The sequence below is a fragment of the Puntigrus tetrazona genome, chromosome 3, assembly GCF_018831695.1.
Source record: "Puntigrus tetrazona isolate hp1 chromosome 3, ASM1883169v1, whole genome shotgun sequence".
Lineage (NCBI taxonomy): Eukaryota > Metazoa > Chordata > Actinopteri > Cypriniformes > Cyprinidae > Puntigrus > Puntigrus tetrazona.
Window position 1 is genome coordinate 27,367,344 of NC_056701.1, and position 19,104 is coordinate 27,386,447.

The 19,104-nt window shown below is 40.1% G+C and overlaps 1 protein-coding gene across 1 annotated transcript in view; it reads left to right on the forward strand.

Moving 5' to 3' along the window:
• The window catches only part of LOC122334820 (alpha-1,6-mannosylglycoprotein 6-beta-N-acetylglucosaminyltransferase B), a 78,423-nt gene extending 59,704 nt beyond the window's left edge, over nt 1-18,719 (forward strand). The window contains 9 exon segments of the mRNA XM_043232716.1: nt 282-413; nt 4,386-4,519; nt 6,879-7,009; nt 10,787-10,942; nt 11,019-11,165; nt 11,430-11,546; nt 12,713-12,787; nt 14,609-14,877; nt 15,174-18,719. Of these exon segments, the coding sequence (XP_043088651.1) occupies nt 282-413; nt 4,386-4,519; nt 6,879-7,009; nt 10,787-10,942; nt 11,019-11,165; nt 11,430-11,546; nt 12,713-12,787; nt 14,609-14,877; nt 15,174-15,372 (1,360 nt within the window). The 3' untranslated portion in view covers nt 15,373-18,719.
• Nucleotides 18,720-19,104: the final 385 nt, after the last annotated feature.

Genomic DNA, 19,104 nt, shown 5'->3' on the forward strand with positions numbered 1-19,104 from the left:
GCATAGATTCGTACAATTGAGGTCGTGCGAATTTGTGTGAATTATCCACCTTGTAAAGTACAGCTTTACTTTAGTACACTACAAGTTTTCATTGAGTACAATTAAGCACACTGCAAGGTTTCTGAAGACACCGCCATCTTGCATGTCATGTTACGAAAGGGTTAAAAACACAAATAAGCAAAGAACGAAATGTTCTCGCCATGCTGATTTTGATTAGCGCTCCTAAATGTTCAGACGAAACTGCTTTAGTGTGTAAAGGCTTGTTCTCTCTTCACGTTTAGGTCACTTGGCGTACCTCCAGGAAGAGGAAGCTGTCCTCTGATTGGCCCGTTGCCCTTTGACCTGATCTATACAGACTACCACGGCCTGCAGCAGATGAAACAGCACATGGGACTTTCCTTTAGACAGCACAGGTCAGTTTAAGCCGCTCTTCTTAAAACTGAGCTCCTGGCTTTTCAACCGTACAACATATCTTTGGGTGACTTTTTTGAGAAATATACAAATATATAAGTTAAAAATATATTATACTGCCGTATCATATTCTTTGTAATAGATTCTGCATCTTTATTGACTCGGTCATGCCAGCAATCTCGCCGTGAGCTCTCGGTCTCTTCCATCAGCGAGATAACGAATAGAGATGAACTCAGATGCATAAAACACTGATGAGTACAGCATAATACTTCCGAAATTTACCTCATAAATAATGGATAATATTTGCGTCTCATCGCTCACGCCGAGGCCGCCACATACATAATGTATTACAATTATTGGAAGTTCAATTAGAAGCCATTTCTCATTTGTCATTTGTAAAATACAGTATGTCTCTGTATTTGAGTCTGGGAGAGAATAAGACTGATTTGTCTTTTGTGTAATAAATCAACCCTGTAGGGCTCCGTCTCATTTTTTATTGCACTGCGGTGTTTACAGCGGTCCAAGCCCGAATGATGCTGTTCTTTTCAAGTGTCACGAAATGGGAAATAATCTGAAAATCGTCGCATTGCTATTTTCATACAATTACAAAAACTCTAGACTTGTGCTAAATAGGACACTTACTTTTATATATATATATATATATATATATATATATATATATATATATATATATATATATATATATATATATCTTATACATACATACACACAACAGAGTGCTTCTTTTGACCTACTTAAAAAGAGATAAAAGTAAAAATATGTACATGACCTTGGACCACAGATCCAGCCATAAGTGTCATTTTTCTGAATAACTTAACTGAATAAACACACTTTCCAATGATCTATGGTTTGTTAGGATATGGCAGTATTGAGTTGAGATACAGCTGTTTGAATATCAGGAATCTGAGGGTACAAAAGGAAACATGCTCTCTTTAATTATTTTAAAGATTTTTTTTTTTATTAGAAAAAGCCATTATTAAAGCCATTACTGCTTTGATTGTTTCATTTGTAATGCCTCATGGGGTAAGTAGTTCATTCTATAGGATGACTTTATTACACGTATATACTGTATATATATATATATATACATATAACACATAACATTAACATCCTCTCTCATTTTCTCGTTCTATGAGGTTGTATTTTAATTCATCCCGGGGTGCGTTTCCCAAAAGCAAGCATGGTCTCAAGTTCCGTCATTACCGACAGAGTTCAGTGGAACTAACGATGATAGTTAGCTAAGGATGGTCTTGGGAAATACACCCCTGGTTAGTTTCTTTATGTCTTTGTCTTTATGTCTACGGATGAGAAGGAAGGCTTCTGAGAAGAGTGCTTGTCCACAGCTGTAATCTATCCCCTCATGCCTCCTTTTAGGAAGTTATTTTGTTGCGATCATAAGCGTAAAAGTTGTTACCTCCTGAAAATCAGTGTAAAGCTGTGTCGGGATGCTGCAGGATCCCTTTAAAGAGGCCTGTATATTCCCTCTGCTGTGTTTCAGTGTGAGTTAAGACTGCAGCACTTTCATAACGAGCAAGCAAATCAAGAAACCCAGCCTTAAAGCGATAGTTCACCACCAGACAAACTTTTTTGGAATAACAAAGGTGATGTTTAGCAGAAGATCGCTCTTCAAGGAACTGCTGACCAGCTTCACTGAACTGGTCATGAACATTTTTGAACGTTTCACATTCACATGAACATTCATGAACGTTTTTTTTAGCCTTTTACATTCCCCTTTCGTGGTCCAAAACCATTAAGTTAAATCAGTTTATCCTAAAACTCCAGAGACATCGTAAAATTCTCAAATACGGTGAAGTACAATTCAAACTGATACCAGGCTATAATGCATTTAAATTAATTGTAAATAACAATCTTAAAATAATACTCTCGGTTTGCGCTAAAATGCATTATTTAAAATGACATTGATTGCATTTATTCGTTTACAAGATCCTTTTTCCAAAGCGGCTGAGAAAGGAGGACAATAGAAGCAAATCAAAAACCAACAAAAAGGCATGAATTTATTCATTTATTTCAAGGTAAGCGGTTGCAATCAATTGTATATTTTAGATGTGTTTAAATAAACACGTTTAGTTGAATAGTTTCACGTTTAGTTTCAACAAAATGTGCTTAAAGGCACCTAATATAAATTGATGGCAACCATTTACCTTCAAATAAATAAATAAATATTATAATAAATAAATACATTATTTAAAAAAAAAAAAAAAACGACCCCTGTACTACGGCTGAGAGTGAGTTGGATTTAGATCTGGGTAAATGGCAAGCAGAGAAGGGTCTTATAGACTGAGTGTCTGAACTGGAGGTTGAATCTGCCCCTATCCTCCCTCCTGCTTTCCCGCCGGTCCCAGCCAGCCACAGAGCACCCTCCTGTGCCCGTTCCTCGAAAGCGCATTACAGTGTCCTTGCCTCCAGTGCTTGCTCCTAGAAGATGAATACCCTCCTCCGTTGTCGTCTGGCAGGCCCGTCATACTCCAGCGTCGCCGTGGTCGGAGTGCCCCTTTAACTCCAGACTCCGCATTGGCCTGTTGATCCTGAGGCTCCACGTCAGCTCATAGCTCCTTTGCCTCTACCCTCTCCAGTCGATTCTCCAGCTCTACAGCTCTCCCTCATCCCTCTGGCTCTGCCTTGGACCGCGTCGACCATCCTGCGCCTGGGGACTCCACTCTTCTGGCTGTGCTCTATCAGGCTCCTCAATCCCTTTAGTTCTGCCTCAATCCTCCGTTCCTCCGGCTCCACCACAGATCTCTGGATCTCCTCTTCGATCTCAGTCGCCATAGCGCTCTATTCCACCCTGGGCCTCCGGATCCTCAGCATCCACCTGGCTTGTGGGCTCTCCGTATCGGGTTCCTCTTCCACCTCCATGGCTCTTCCTGTCGCCCGTCATCACAGCTTTGGCCTGGATCCAGCTGGATTCCTGCTCCGGGTCCCTTCTGTTTCTCGCCTGGCTCCTCCCTCCTTCGTCGCCTCGTGGACTATGTTGTCAGCCCCTTCCCGGGTGTCCGTCCTCCTCCCGAGCTCCCACCCGCTCCTCGTTGGATCTATGAGGTGCAAGGACGCACCTTCCGGGAGGGGGGAGTTATGTCCTACTTAATTCCATGTACCCATATTTGGTTTTCCTGCTTCTGCCCCTGATTGAGTTTATTTGATTCCAGTTGTGTCTCCTTAATTCCTCCTTAATCTTTTGTTACCCTGTGTGCTCATATGCCCTGTGATTTGAATTTAGTATGTCGGCTCGTAGATGTCTTAATGTTAAAGAGTTTGTGCTATGCTGTGTTCAGTTGTAGTATATTAAAGGCCGTTGAAGTTCTTTCAGTGTTTCCTCGGTCTTAAGTTATATGATGTGTGATGTTTTTTTTGACGGCAGTTTAAGTCAGGAAATTATTATTTTAAAATCTGATTTTAGGAGTCTTGAGGTGTAGTCCGATTATGCCCTGATAAAAATGTTCACTGTGTATTCAGTCATATATCATTGCATATTTAATCCCATTAATTAGATGGATATCTAAAATGGAGAGATTTAATGACTTCAATTTCACAGCGTTCCTCACACAAAGCTATCACACGGCCTCAGAAGTCTTGGAAATGAAAAGCACCACAGCGGTAGCCCATTTTGACTTGAGCATTGCAAGTCAAATGATATACTGCTGCGGTGCTTTTCATTTTGGAGCCTGTCAGCCCCTGGTTACCGTTCGCTTTTAGTTTACGAAAAAAATATAGAGCTGTTTGAACAATCAGCAAAACATCTCCACATGTGTTGCATTGAAAAAAAAAAAAAAAAAAACAAAGCTACAGAGATTATTGTCTTTAATGAGAAAATTAATAGAAAGCTTTCAGCTAATGTGTATAATCACATTTACACGACGCACATTTTTTTATTTGGTGGAATGGGATGTGTGGCGGTAGAGTGAAAAAAAAAAAACACTTGTTTTTCTGTCTAGGTGCCACATCCGCGTGATCGACACATTCGGCACGGAGCCAGCGTACAATAATGAGGAATATGCCACCCTGCATGGATACAGGACCAACTGGGGATATTGGAACCTCAACTGCAAACAATACATGACCATGTTCCGTGAGTCTATGACTGCTTATTACTGCCTGGAGCTGCATCACGACACGACCATCTTGTTAGAGCTGCATTACAGCAGATTTTGGCTTTGGTTCATATTTGAAATGTTGGCAACTCTTTGGATTAGAGAACACATAATCACTATTAACTAAGATTTCGCCTCAATAATCTAATTTGCTATTTCTCGGTCTTTTCCATGTTTTTTGTCTTAACTAGCCAAGATAGCAATTTTTTATTTATATTTCTAACACCATACAAACTGTACGACAATGAAAAATTCAGGTACTGAATATGTGCATTGTTCAAAGTTAAACGCGTCTGAGGTAAGTTTAAATACATTTTGTGTGACCCTATAGCAGTACTGAAAATAACAACAGATAGCTTACCTCAGATGTCGAAAATAAATGAAAAGTAAAGCTGTCCGTTAAAGCTGCAAACCAACACATTGCATGGTTTCTCAGTATCCGTTCATGTCTGTACTTGCAGACTTGCGAACTTGTGAGACTCCATTAATAGTCGCCCAAGTACCGTTCCAATTTAAAGTTCACATATTGCCAAGAACAGTTCGAATCCCCGGATGCGTTCTTGCTTCGCGCCTTTTATCAAGAAAATGCATCCAGAGATGACTTGTGCAAACTTAAGACTGTATCTCGCACCAATCCGTGAGCGCTGTTTGGTGCATGGAAAAGCCCTTAAAATTTTCTAAATATTACTGTTATTGTGTGAAAAACAGGCTCTGACGTCTCTGTAGTGGTTAAACATGAGGTAAAATTAGTTTTGGGTATATTGTAGTTAGCACACGTCGCGTCTTGCGTTGTTAAATTAATGTTTACTCGATTGTTTAGCGACGCTGCTTTCGTGTTTGCTCCGCATAAACACCGCCGTATTCGTTTTTGATGTGATGTGCTACATAGCGGCTCGTAGAGGAAATATTTGATTACACTTCACTTTAAGAAGTCCGTGTTGTAGTGTAATTGCGCATTTACGTTTTGAAGGTTGCATTTATTAGGATGTCCTTGTTACGCATATCGCATTACCATTAGTATAACAATTCATTAGCGATATATTTGCATAATAGTAACCCAAACCCTAACTATATAGTAAGTAAATGCACTTACTATAAGATTAGTGTTAGGAATAGGGTTTGCTTAATTGACAAGAACATGTAACATCATAGAACTGTTACCAAAACTATTTCTACCGAGTAGTTTAATCATCTGCTTGCACCGTGGCTAAGTTCTTTATGAAAGGGCTTCTCCAATGCATTCATCAGGCCGCATTATAAACGTCTCTTAGTAATCACAGCACAGTGAGTACGTCTGGGTGAGTGTTTTGTGTTTTGGGTAGCAGATGCTACAGACACGGAGCATCTGTAAGCAGGAGAAGAGCAGCAGATGTTGCCAGAGCCGGAGAGCGTTTGCGTCTGCGCAGCATATGCACCAATCTGCATCTCCACACTCCGAGGCGCCGCTCCTCATTTCAATATATTAACACCGCAAGAGCTTGGCCCGGATTCAGAATTTAACAATCCGTTGCCTTTTCGGGTTCACGAGCGCAAGCTCGAATCGAACTGGCCGGACGCCCCACAGGATGACGAATCGGAGCTCGTATCGGAACGACAGCAATAACAAAGAGTCGCTTTCAGTTGATGTTAATAATGTTTTAATACTCTTTTTTGGTTTTCTCATACAATTAAAAACAATAGTTTTTTTTTTCCCCCTGAACTCTTATCGGTGCCATTAGCGTGAATCAGAACTCATTTTCTTACCACATTATTTCCTGTACACTTTGCGTTTGTGTGTAAATCATTAGAATCATTTTTTAAAAAGGTATAAAAAATTAAATGCATGCTGAAATATGTGTCCAGACCCATTTTAATACTTTCTATAAAATAATCCAAGCGTTTGTGTAATGAATTAATGGATGAATAAAGCTGGGTAGATTATTGTTCAATAATTACAGATGAAATGATAAAAGCTGTGTCATTTATTGAATAATGACTTTTTATCTAACTTGTTTGTCTATTGATTCGTCCGTTTATTCACTAAAATAATAAATGAAAAACTATTATATGATTTTCTTTCCTAGATAAATGTAGCTGTTTTATTACAATGTTTTATTAGATTATATAAATTCGTGTCCATGAACTGTTCAAAACGAGCATTTAATTGACACCATTTGCTTTTTTAATACACATTTTCAAAGAAACGGATAGCGATGTATAGATGTAATATACTTATAGATGTCACGATTCTTCTGCAGTTCAGCAATCAAACGGAAACCTTCATGAAACGATTCTGTCTGCTGCTTCTCTTTACAGAATTGAAAACGAATCTAATCTCGTTTTTTTGATTCTCCACAGCCCACACTCCCGATAACTCGTTCATGGGTTTTGTGACCGAGGAACTGAACCAAACCGAACGGTTCAACATAAAGCGGGACAAAGTCAACAACATGGCGGTGGTTTACGGCAAAGAGGCCAGCATGTGGAAGGTAAGAAACCTGCTTTTCCCAACGTTTAACAGAAACGGCAGAAACAGCAGAATTTTGACACTTTTCTACAGCAAGCGCCGCCAGCCTCGCTCAGCATTAGAAAGCACGGTCGCCGCTGTAGACCCGCTTTCAGTCCGTGTAGCTGTCAGAACATACAGAGATTGATTGCCTGGCTCCTATCATGGCTTGTTGGGCACACTGATTGCGCTAAAGTGGCGTTTGGATGTGCTGACAGCAAATAACATCAGGCTGCTTTAACACGCTTCAAAGCGGGATGAAAGCAAACATTCCGCCGCATCCAGAGAGACAGGCTGCGAACATCGCCGGAGGAAAACTGCACCCACCAGTCCTCAGACGAAATAAATAAATAAATAAATAAACAAACCTTGACAAGCAGCAGACTTTAATCAGAAAGTGTGTTCAAACCGCCGGGCGTTCGGGAGCAGAGATTGGTTTTGATGAGAGTAAAATGCACCTCGGGAGCCGGGGAAAGCTCGGGGTCTTTGAAGAAAGAAGTCTCCGCGTTTAGCCTGAATGTTTCGACTGCCATTTGTAACGCCGCGTGTCGTTGTGTCTCCGCGCCGCTTCGAGGTGTGCATTGTCGCGTACGCTTTGTTTGACAGGTTGCCATTTAAAAGCTATCTGCTAAACGCTGACGGTTCCCTCCGGGCCGGACGGCGGCCCGCTCGCTCTCGTTGTGCTCGTGTCACTCAGGCCGGAGCTACAACTGTACGTTTAGAGATTGGGAAGACTATCATCGCCCCTTTGTCTGCTGGTTTTCCCCCTACTAATTTATTTTTGGTCTCTTGTCGACCGTCTTGGCTCGCTTACAGCTCCGAGTCAGAGAGTGACAATCACTTCATCAGTTTATGGGTGAGAGGGGTTCTTCTGGTCATTGGAAAAACTGAAAGTACCACAGACTTACTGCCACTTGGCCTGGAAACGTTTTTACTGTGCATATAAATCGACATTTTTAGTGGTTTCTTAAACAGTGTAATGAGTGGTTTTCTCTTTTTTGAGAATAGTTTCTATAATATTGTTCTCATACATCTAATCTATTAACCAGTTGCATAGAATGCATGTTACTAGAATATTGCCCATATAGTAACAAAGCACATATTAATGCCTTATTACTATCATTAATCTTACCCAATACGTAAACTTAACTACCTTACTAACTAATAATGAGCAGCAATATTTTTTTGAAGAAAAAGTCATATTTAAACTTTTCCTACGTGTTACCAAACATGCTAATATATTACTACAATATTCGGTTAAAAACATTGATTCTTTTAAAATCTTGAAACTTTGAAACAATGTTGAAAATGTATAGTTTACTTTTATTTAAAAAAAGACTATTTGATGAAAAAAAAGTTCTGAATATTACATTAATCGCTGCACTTGAGGTTTTGTTTCCAAGCTGTTAAATAGCATGTGTGTCAAGAAAGGGACAGTATCCTTTATTTGTCTATAAAAGAAAGCAAATCTCTTTTATTTTCTTCTACTAAGGCCGGTAATCCCCATTCTGCCAAAAAACAGACAGAAAAGCCCACCCCCAAGGCTCTATTATATTCTAGGCTCAGATGCCTTCTTCAACGCAAATCTACGAGATTAGTTCACCCAGTTTATCGAACATGAGCCAAAAAATGCCTGATTACTCAAGCCTCGGGTTTTGGGGAACGGCGAATGCGGTGAAGTTTAATACTTAGGACCAGAGGTTTCGAATTACTCGGCGCTAATGAGTTGTTTTACAGCTCGGTGTCAATACGTGGGTGAATCGGAGGGCTAGTTTGACTTTCGCGAACTTCGTAGCAGGTCCGCACAAGCAGAGGCATGGTTTTCATTATTATTTTTTAAATAGAAGAATTCAATTTAGATTCTGCAAGCGGCACTGGAATGAATCATTTAAGTCCACGAGTTTCGTATGAATGAACTTGCTGACTCACAAATAAGCTTTAATTTGTTTAATTTAGATTGATCGATCGTTCCAGATTTCTATAATGATGTTTCATCCTCAGTGCTGTTTAACTAATGTTTGCCTCCAGGGATCGATAAGGAGATGTCATTAAGGTAGCGCCGCTTTTCCCGAAGACAGACAGAAATCTTTAATGCGAACCTTAACGAGGCCCTACATTGATTTTCTGAATGTCACCGCGTCGTTCCAAACGGCTACGCTTATTCTTCAATCGCGCGTTCGTTGCCGCAAAGAGGAGAAGCGGTTTCGCCTCACGCAAGAACGATTCGGTCGTAGACGTCCAGAAGGTAAACTCTGAACCGTCGCAGTCACTTTGTTTTAAGAAGAACAGCGCGCTATCCGTTAAAGCACGCATGAGAGAGCAAAGAGAACGAGCAGCGGTTCTTTGGCTGCGCGAGGAAAAGAGCCGAATGTGTTTTTATTCTCAAGAGAAGGCGCTCGCCTCCAAAACTCTTAATGGTGCGATATAAGAAATTAGGTGTAACACTTGCCTGAGGAGATGTATGAATTATTAAAGGAGTAATGATTTAAATAAGTAAATAATTCATACCCCTCTTTTACTGCACATCTAGGGGAACTTTTATTATTTTCCAGCGAACATGGTGCGTGATGAGGTGAAAATAGAAACTAAATTTTCAGGTTAAATGCGTACAGAAATGGAAATCGGCTTAAACGAAATCTAATTTCCTCATTACGTTCACCTATAAAACTTCGGATTGCAAACCAATAAGTACATTAATTAAGTAAAAACAACTGCTACAGCATTATTATTAATAAAATAAAACAATCTACTTGTACTGGAATTGATAACCGCGCAATATAAATTAAAGAGCAGCCTTCTTGAGGAAATAAATACTGCATACCACTAACCTGATTCTTATTAAGCCACAAGAGGAAGAAAAAAGCCTATGGCTCATTTTAATTACATGTTTCTCAGTCAGACTCTGACAGCGTCCGATCTGTATTAATGTATGAAATGTAATAAAATCTGAGTGGAGACGATTGTGAAATCGACTCGAGTCATGAGTAATTAAAGATTTGAGCTATAAGATGTAATATTTTTAAGCTATCTTTCCAGCATGATAAATGGATGATCTGATCTATTTTGGAATTTTTACTTCGAATATGTTTTCCTTGAATCATCTTGTGAGCCAAAATGGGTGGTTTTGCACAGCATTTGTGGTCTTGCGAGTTCTGATTTAAAACTGAGCAGGTAAATACTAGATATATAGTGCAGCTGCTGTGGTCAAATATGCACAGAAACAATGCAAAAGCGCATGCATGCATATGCACACACAAAGACAGGGAAATTAAGTGTTGTGCTCTGCTGAGCTCTTTATTGAACGACAACAGGAGTGAATTATTGCTGCAGGGGTTCTGGCTACATCGGATCAGACTCTTTGTTTTTTTTTGTCAAAGGTAAAAGCATTAAACACTTTTCCCGAAACGCTAATGGAAAGCTGTAGCGGTTGTGCTGCTGCTGTGTAATTGTACGCGGCCGTGAGTGAGCTCTCGTCTGAAGCCTGTGTGTTTTTGCGAGTGTGCGCTGTCCGCGGTGCTGATCTCCAATCTTTAATGCGAGATTTGTGTGCATTTGGTCTACTGTTGGTTAAGAAACTATAATGCGTGCCAGGAACCACCATTCATTTAGCCGGTTGAGAAACGTCGACAGACTAGTGTGACTGAAATTCATATTTTTTCTAACTATTTTCGATATGGATAATGACATAGTAATTATACGTCACGAACTCTTGTCAACTCTTGTCTTTCTCATCTGCTTCTTGTTTTCTGTGCTCCTTCAGGGTAAGGAGAAACTCCTGACAATCTTACACCGCTACATGGACATCCACGGGACAGTGTACTATGAGGCCCAGAGGCCCCCAGAGGTGCCCGCTTTTGTCAGGAACCACGGTTTACTGCCCCAGCAGGAGCTACAGCAGCTTCTGAGGAAGGCTAAGGTACTGTTGGCACGATGGACTTTTTGAAAAAATTGGTTAACAACCCTAACACTCTTAAACATTCATTTCCTCTCAGCTCTTCTTGGGGTTTGGCTTTCCCTATGAGGGCCCCGCCCCTTTAGAGGCAATAGCCAATGGCTGCGTGTTCCTGCAGCCAATGTTTAGCCCTCCTCGCAGCTCCCTCAACCACGAGTTCTTCAGAGGGAAGCCTACGTCCAGAGAGGTAAGAGCCGTCTGAATACATATGGAATACTTTCTAAAGCATTGACATTTATTCCTAAAAAACAATATATGAAAGTATAAACGCGCGCATTTCTGAAGTGTATTATTTTGCAATTCTGCTGCCAAATCAAACTATGCATAATACAATATGCATGCGTTTGCTACCCCAGTTCATATAATCCGGCTTTTCAGATCTTGACAGCTGTGAAGATTCGGTTTAGTGTACTCATGATAGATAGCGCTTGTGTTTTCTCCTTCTCATCAGGTGTCATCTCAGCACCCGTACACTGAACAGTACATCGGCAAACCCCACGTCATAACAGTAGACTTCAACAACTCTCAAGAATTCGAGACAGCTGTTCAAGATATTCTCAAAGAGAAGGTAACCTAGTTTTCTATGTGACGGTTCTATTACAGTTTGATTTGATTGATTGATTGATTGATTGCAATGCGGTCATCCAGAAGTGTCTAGTTGTTGGAAGAGGAAGAGCTGGAGATGCTTTCAACTTTTATTGTATAAATCTCTTATGTATGTAGTGTTTTTTAAGTTGGTTTAGTCTTCAGTTCTGACTCAGTTGCTTTATCTGAGAAGAAATGTTGCCTGCTATCGGGACACGTACAGCAGTAAGCGAAGTAATATTAATAGTAGAGATTTCAAATGAATAATAGAATCCAAAACAGACGTTTACAGAATATACAGTATATAATCCTAATCCTCCAGATCTACAGCCATCACGAGGCCTCTTCAGCGGTCTGTAACAAGATCAGCATATATAGCCTTTTGCGTTCAAAAGGTTCCTCAATTCCTGGTGGACCACTTGCTTTGTAGAGTCAGATGTTATCCAGGCAGAACCTAGTGGTTGCAGTGTTGGCTGGAAACTTTAACTGCAACTTCTCCCCAGCTCTAACAAAGGAGATATATTGTCGTGGAGCATATTGATTCATACTTTTTTGAACTGCTATAGTGATAGTATCTGCCAAACATGGCACCAGCGGCACTCATGTGCTCCAAAGTGCCCTTCTTCTGGTGTACTTGCCATTCCCCAACGGTGCAGATTGGCTGAGCTGAGAAGAACATCGTACACTGATTGGATGAAAACCTAATGCGTAATGGTTCCTCTTTCCAGATCTCTGACCAGGTTATGTTACGAGCTTCTGCATTCTCCCATCTGGTCCAAGCTCCCCGTTTGCCAATGCCAACCGCTTAATTATAGCGCTCTACCTCCACCTCCGCTCGAATCTCCGGTTCTTTCTAGAGCCCCCACTGTAGTCGCTCTACACATGCATGTATATATATTTCTGAAAAATATGTTAAGTTTATATATTAAATATATTTATATATAATACAAATAATATGAACATAAATATACACATGTAAGTCAAAATGTAAATATTTTCAAAATATATTCTGCATGTGTGTATTTATATATAAATAATACATATACACAGTACACATAATATATGTATGTAAACAAAAATTTGGTGCAGTAGTTGCAGAAATGTCTGTCTATGTAAGTTTATGTCTTTTGTCTTTGTCCGTTCACACAGGTGGAGCCCTTATTACCGTATGAGTACACTTGCGAGGGCATGCTGGAGAGAGTGAACGCTTACATCACACACCAGGTACGCAGGCCGTCTCGGGGCAAAATATCATTAAAGAACAAATATAAACAACCATAAACAGATAAGGAGAAAATTATCTATTAATGTTTCCATTTGCCTTTATGTTGTTCGCAGAATTCACAATTCATTTCTCATCTTTTTTTAATGGAATATCAGGTCTGTTTTTGAGCCAATCACGCAAACCAAAAATGCCGTGTGACCAATCACTCTGGAGCCACGGTAGCGTGAAATCATGAGAAAGTGGCACGACAAGAGCCCCAAAACATGCACGGTATATCATTCAGCAGCGTTGCCAGGTCCCACAAAAATATCAACTCAAAGCTCACCCAAAGGGAATGAAAATTGAGATGTCAATCCAGGTTTTTTTAGAAAGGCACATACAGTATTGTATAACTTTTTTTAGATTATATATTTAGCTCATTATTAGAATTTTTCTGACTTAAAATGTGCGTATTGTGAGTGCACTTTTAACGCTGTACTGTAGATTGCTATTTTCTAAAATCAGTGAAGGCCGTTATTAATATCCTACGTGCTCTTTACCCTTCACATTCTCCTGTTTTGTCTGCACACAAGCTTCAATGTGCGATTAATTTAAAATGTCACAATTACACAGTTAACCTCCAAGTGGGTGAAACTCGAGTAACTTCTAGACGGTACAAGGAACAGCACGCGTTGGTAAAAGGATGTATTTTTATTTTTCCTATAGTCAACAGATAAAGTTTTTGGCAGCTGTAGTACGTTATATAAAGTAGCCCAAAAAAAAGCAACCCTGCATTTTGAAAATAGCTTAATTGTTTTGGAAAACTGCGACCCTGGCAACACTGTCATGCCGGGACCTTTAATGTTATCTCTTTTTTTTCTTTTTGATTCGGGGCACATTTCTCTTCACGCTGTATGATATTTAGGACAGACAGAGTGTGATTTGAGAGCAGTGCGAGTCTATGATCTGTGTTGCACACACATGCACACGTAGACAAAAATATAAGAGAATAAGCGTAAGCACATTTTTGCCTATGATGTGAACTACGTACATGCTGAGCTTGCTAGTCACTTGCCTCGGGGATTTGATGTGAGCACATAAAGTGAAACGCGCACTTTTAGGAACCACGAATGCTTTGTTCCGCACCTTCGACACTAACAGCACCTTTTTGAGCTCAATCGTGAAAATAACTAAAACGGCTCCTTTGAACTACAGCCATAATTGTGCCTCCTTAAAATGAGACCGTTTAAAGTATTTTTATTTATTTTTACGGATATTATTAGTTAGTTAAAGGTGAAAATGCGGTTAAAAAGCGATAAGAAATATAAAAATGTGATCGTGTGAAGATGACATTATTGAAAGTATATGATACAGCTGTCAAAGTTTGAAAACATTGTGTTTTTGAATTGTTATAATACTCTCATATTATATACAGTATATCAATGTGTGTGTGTGTATACATTTGAAGTGTAATATTGAATTGAATTGAAGAAGAAACACATAAAAATGACATTTTAATTTTAATTATTAAGAAAATGTCAGTCCAGTTTTTAATGATCCTAAAAATAGGCCTCATTTTCAGTCCCTTTTTGTCTTTCTTTTTAATTAAGCGTGCTATCATGTGAATTTATTCAGTCTAAATTGATAGTGTGTGGGAAGCTGTGTGGGCTCTGCTTTTTTGCTTGTTGTTATCATTCTGGCAAAATATTTGATTATGAATTCTGACGGAAACTGACTGGATGAACCGCGTCAAAATAGCGCTGTTTAAGTTCTCTAACGGTGACAATTATTACAAGGCTCCCTTACAAAGATCGCATTCGGTGTTCGTTTTTTTTTTGCAGGATTTTTGCAGCCGCAGCGGCCCGTTCCCCGCAGCCAACGAATCCAAACTGTGGCCTGGGAATCCACCCAGTCCTTTTCTCCAGCTGCCCAACTCCACAGCTTTGATCTGGGCTCCCAACATCAGTGCTCCGCCTGCTGGCGCCCCTCAGCGCCTCCGGCTCTTCCTGTCTCCAGAGGACTCCTCCTGTGTGAAAACCTGCCAGGATGCGGGTCTAATCTGCGAGCCAGCTTACTTTCCTTTCATCAACAATATGGAGGCCTTCAATGGGTAAGAGACAAACGGCATTTCTGGATTATGCGCATTTTTGCACAAATGTGTTGTTTTTATTTATTTATTTGTTCACTGTGCCGCCATTATTGCATTTAATATGATGTTATTACACTCATTTGTCGGGGGGGCACTTTATGTAAAACCTGTAATATTTGTTTGCCATGTTCCTTTGCGTTTTTCTCATTTTCCATTAGCCATTGTTCTCTATTCCCCGTGCCGGATTGCATTTTTCCCCTTTTTCCCCTACTGCTGTTCTTCAAAACCGATAAATCGCGTGAATGCGTGTTTTTCAGGCTTAACGCTCAGTGTGAGTCGCTAGAAGCGGAGAAGAACCACGTGTTTCCAGCCGTGCATGTGGACAGGAGAGAGTGTTTCCAGCAAAAAGAGCCGCTGCTGTTCAGTTGCGCCGGAGTCAGCTCCAAACACCAGCGGCTTTGTCCGTGCAGAGACTACTTCCACGGCCAGGTGGCGCTATGCAAGGACTGCCTTTGAGCTTTCACCAGAGCCCTCCTGAGATGTCTGTGGTAAACTGAGGCCAGTCCTGGACAGTGAAAACTGTCCCTGGAACGCAGCAGGTTGGTGGGAATTGTCGGACCGAGGTCACTTGAAGTGTCCTCAATCTTGGCCACTTTGATTCAACGCTAAACTTTGCCTCCGTGTGAGCTAGAGATGGTAAGCGAGATGGTAACCCGATGTCACGAGGTTCACCATCTATGGAGTCTTTCTGACAGAGCTAGGCTGCTGAGGGTTTCAAGAGTGGACGATGTGAGCGGAAAATAAATGCAAAATACGGTTTCGAGTTTGGAGCTCCTTTGTGATGCAGGTCAGACTCTAGAAGCTGTAGCTTTGGGAATGCTGAAAGTGCCGGAGCTGTACATGAATTTTAAAGTCAACATGAAAGATTATAGAGAGCTGCGGGGCTGATGTGTTTTTGTAGGCCAGAACCCAGAAACAAGATGCATCTCAGCGATTCCGTCCTGGAGTCAATGGGGTTTGGGGTTAAATGCCTGATAAAGGTCTAAAGGTCTTAACACAAACTCAAAATACTTTCATGTTTTATTCTACAACATAAAATACATCATACTCGCTCGCGATTTTCAAATCAAGATGATTCAAGCTTCCAGGTTGGCCTACAGAAATACATTACCATTGCAGATCTCTATACACAACCCATTGTAATGTGTTATATTTTAAAGAATGGGAGATATTAGCAAACGACATTATGATTTGGACGAATAGGAGATTCACAGAAGCATAGAATGAGATGTGATTCCGTCCATTGGGATGTGACTGGATTGTGAGAAATGGCTGTTACTTTATTTGTTTTTATTCTTTTTTTTTTTTTTTTTTTTGCAAACCCTGCCTCGCAGCCGAATTAATCTGTAAACAAAATCACACTTTCATCTGTAAAGAAAAGTTCAGACCTAATGCATTCGGCATTGAGTTCAAAAAATGTATGGATCTGATTGCGACAAACAGTGCTGCTATTTATTCAGATGTTCTGCCAGCTGTATACCGAGGTTAAGGTGTAAGGCTTAGATTGGGTTTAAAGGTTAGTATTTGTTTCAGAGTTGCGTAGGCTGTGATTGACACAGCCAGTGAGATCTTTAGAAGCGGTTGCCAGGATTTAGAGTCACACAATGAAGCCGAGTTGGCACTGGTAAAAGAAAATCTTTTGAAGCATCTTTATCATGCACTTTCGAGGAGAATGTTTGACCAGAATTCACCTGCTTTGCCAACAACGGTATCCTGAGACAGCCTGACTAATATGTATTTGGCCACTTTTTAACATAAACCCTTTGAGACACATTGGTGTAGCCTTGCATTAGAGTTTCCAGTAGGAACATTTTTGTGATGTACAATCAAGCTTTTTTTCTTTTGAATAAACTGAAAACTAAAAAGAACCTCAAATCACGCTAGCCAATGTCTTATTCATAATAAAACATAGATAACATATGTTTAAACTGAGAAATTTTACAGTTTTATGCACAAAATGAGCTCATTTCATTTGGGACAGGGGCATGTTTACCAAAGTGTAGCATCTTCTCTTTTCAAAACAGTGGTCATATTTGTTTTTTTTTTGTTGTGCACAAAATGTTTTGCTGTTGTAATAGTTGCGGTATGTGGTTTTGGCCTTTTCTGAAATAGACGTCATCTGGAGGGAAGCATATGTTCCTATAAAACCTTTACAACCCTATATAACCCTTTCAACCCTATACCTTTCAGCGTTCGTAGTGCCTTCCAAAACATGTAAGCTGCCCACATCGCATGCACGTGCGCCTGCTAGAGCTTTAGTTGGCATCTGCAGATGGAGAAGGAGATTGTGTTTACCGACAGTGGTTTCTGGAAGTATTCCCAGGCCCATTTAGTAATGTCAAGAACAGAATCAAGCCGATGAGCGAAGCAGTATCGTCGGAGAACCCGAAGACCACAGGCATCCAACAAAGGTCTTCGGCCTGGTTCCTTATGCAGATTTCTCCAGTTTCTTTGAATATTTTGATGATTTAGACGATGAGATTTGCCAAGCCATTGCAATTTATCATTGAGGAACATTGTTTTCAAAGTATTCCAAACTTTTTACACATTCTTTCACAGATTGCAGAACCTCTGCCCGTCTTTACTTCTGAGAGACTCTGTCTCTCCCTTTTATAGCAAGTCCTAGATGTTCTCCCAGCTGAATCTTTTCAAACTTGCCTTTTTAACCCTTTTATTGCCCCTTTGCCAACTATTTTGAGACCTGTTGCAGGCATCAAATGAAATTAGCTCATTTAGTGGATACAAAAAGTAAAATTTAAACCTTTGTTGTGTTCTCCACTACTAATAGTAATGACAACAACAAAAACATCCCAAAATGTGTATGTATGTTTGATCAGGAGAAGAAAAAGCAGCTTGCACATTGGATATGATGTATTAGATGTAGTTTCTATGCAACTTTTGGTCCGCATGGTTGCTGCTACCTACCATCTCGATATTTTACACTTTTTAAAAGGTAACATACAATTATACAATTAATTATTACGTTTTAAAACATGGTGGTCCGTCACATCAATCACTATGCATGTAAAATAGTTCGATGGATTTAAAGAGGAAAGGTAAAACATGGCAGCATAATCAAGATCCACGTTAACTCTTTATTTTAAGGTGACTTCACAAATTAATACCGAGTAATACTGATGTACTTACTCTAGGGTTATGGTTAGGGTCTGTTTTGCAGTTAGTTGCTTGTAATTATGCATATTTTATTGTTATTACATAGTAATCGCATGTATCACATGTACTGTCACTTTAAAATGAAGCGTTTCCAGATCCAGCGATCTTTTTTGCGTATCACTGAATGCTCTGAAATCACAGCCAACAAATAAATGAACTACATCAATCAGTCACAAAGCCTAAAATGCGCTGCTTAACAGACCTCACAGACATTCGATGCCAAACCAATAAATCGAACTCACGTTGATATTATTGATCGGTTTTATAAAATGTTCATGACCGCAAAACTAAATGCCTGAGCCCGAAGGGTTAGCTGGTACCAGCCTAGGCGGAGCGAGTTATTACATTTTGACGAAGGTCTACAGAGAACGCTTTCTTGAGAATAACGTGTACTATAAGACCGGCTGTGCATATTATGTAATTAGAGTCAGTTTTTGGTTTCATGTTGACTTCTAAGTTCATATGGAATGAAATTATCTGCTGTGAAAAAAAAACCAAAAAACAATCTCTGCTTGCAGAGAACAGATGTGAAATATTTACTGATTTACTCAACTTCATTGTGTAAATATGTGCATTTTACATATTTCATATGCGCTATTGTTTGTACAAAATAAAATATACTTTTAAAACGGGTGTATTTACATTTTTAGCCGCTCCAGCCGGGATGGAAATTAATGCGGGACGTTTCATAAACGAACAACTTCAAAAAGCATGGGGACTGTAGAGACGTGCGAGTGCGTACGCGTGCGTGTCTTTTTAAGATTGTTGACTCAGATGTGCGCGAGATTCGTCGTTCGCTCCTGTATCGTGCAGGGCTGGCGTTCTTAAGGCGGGGAGGAATTCTGGGATATCTGACAGTGATGATGCAGCTTTGCCATCAGCGGCATCATCTGAGAAACCTGCTGAGAATAGAAATTCATGCTGGCTCTGAGACACAGAAGAGATGCTCTGTTCTTCAAAGCTTTTCTTAAAAAAAATACTGGAAGTGCAGTATATCCTGGAGTGTAACTCAGG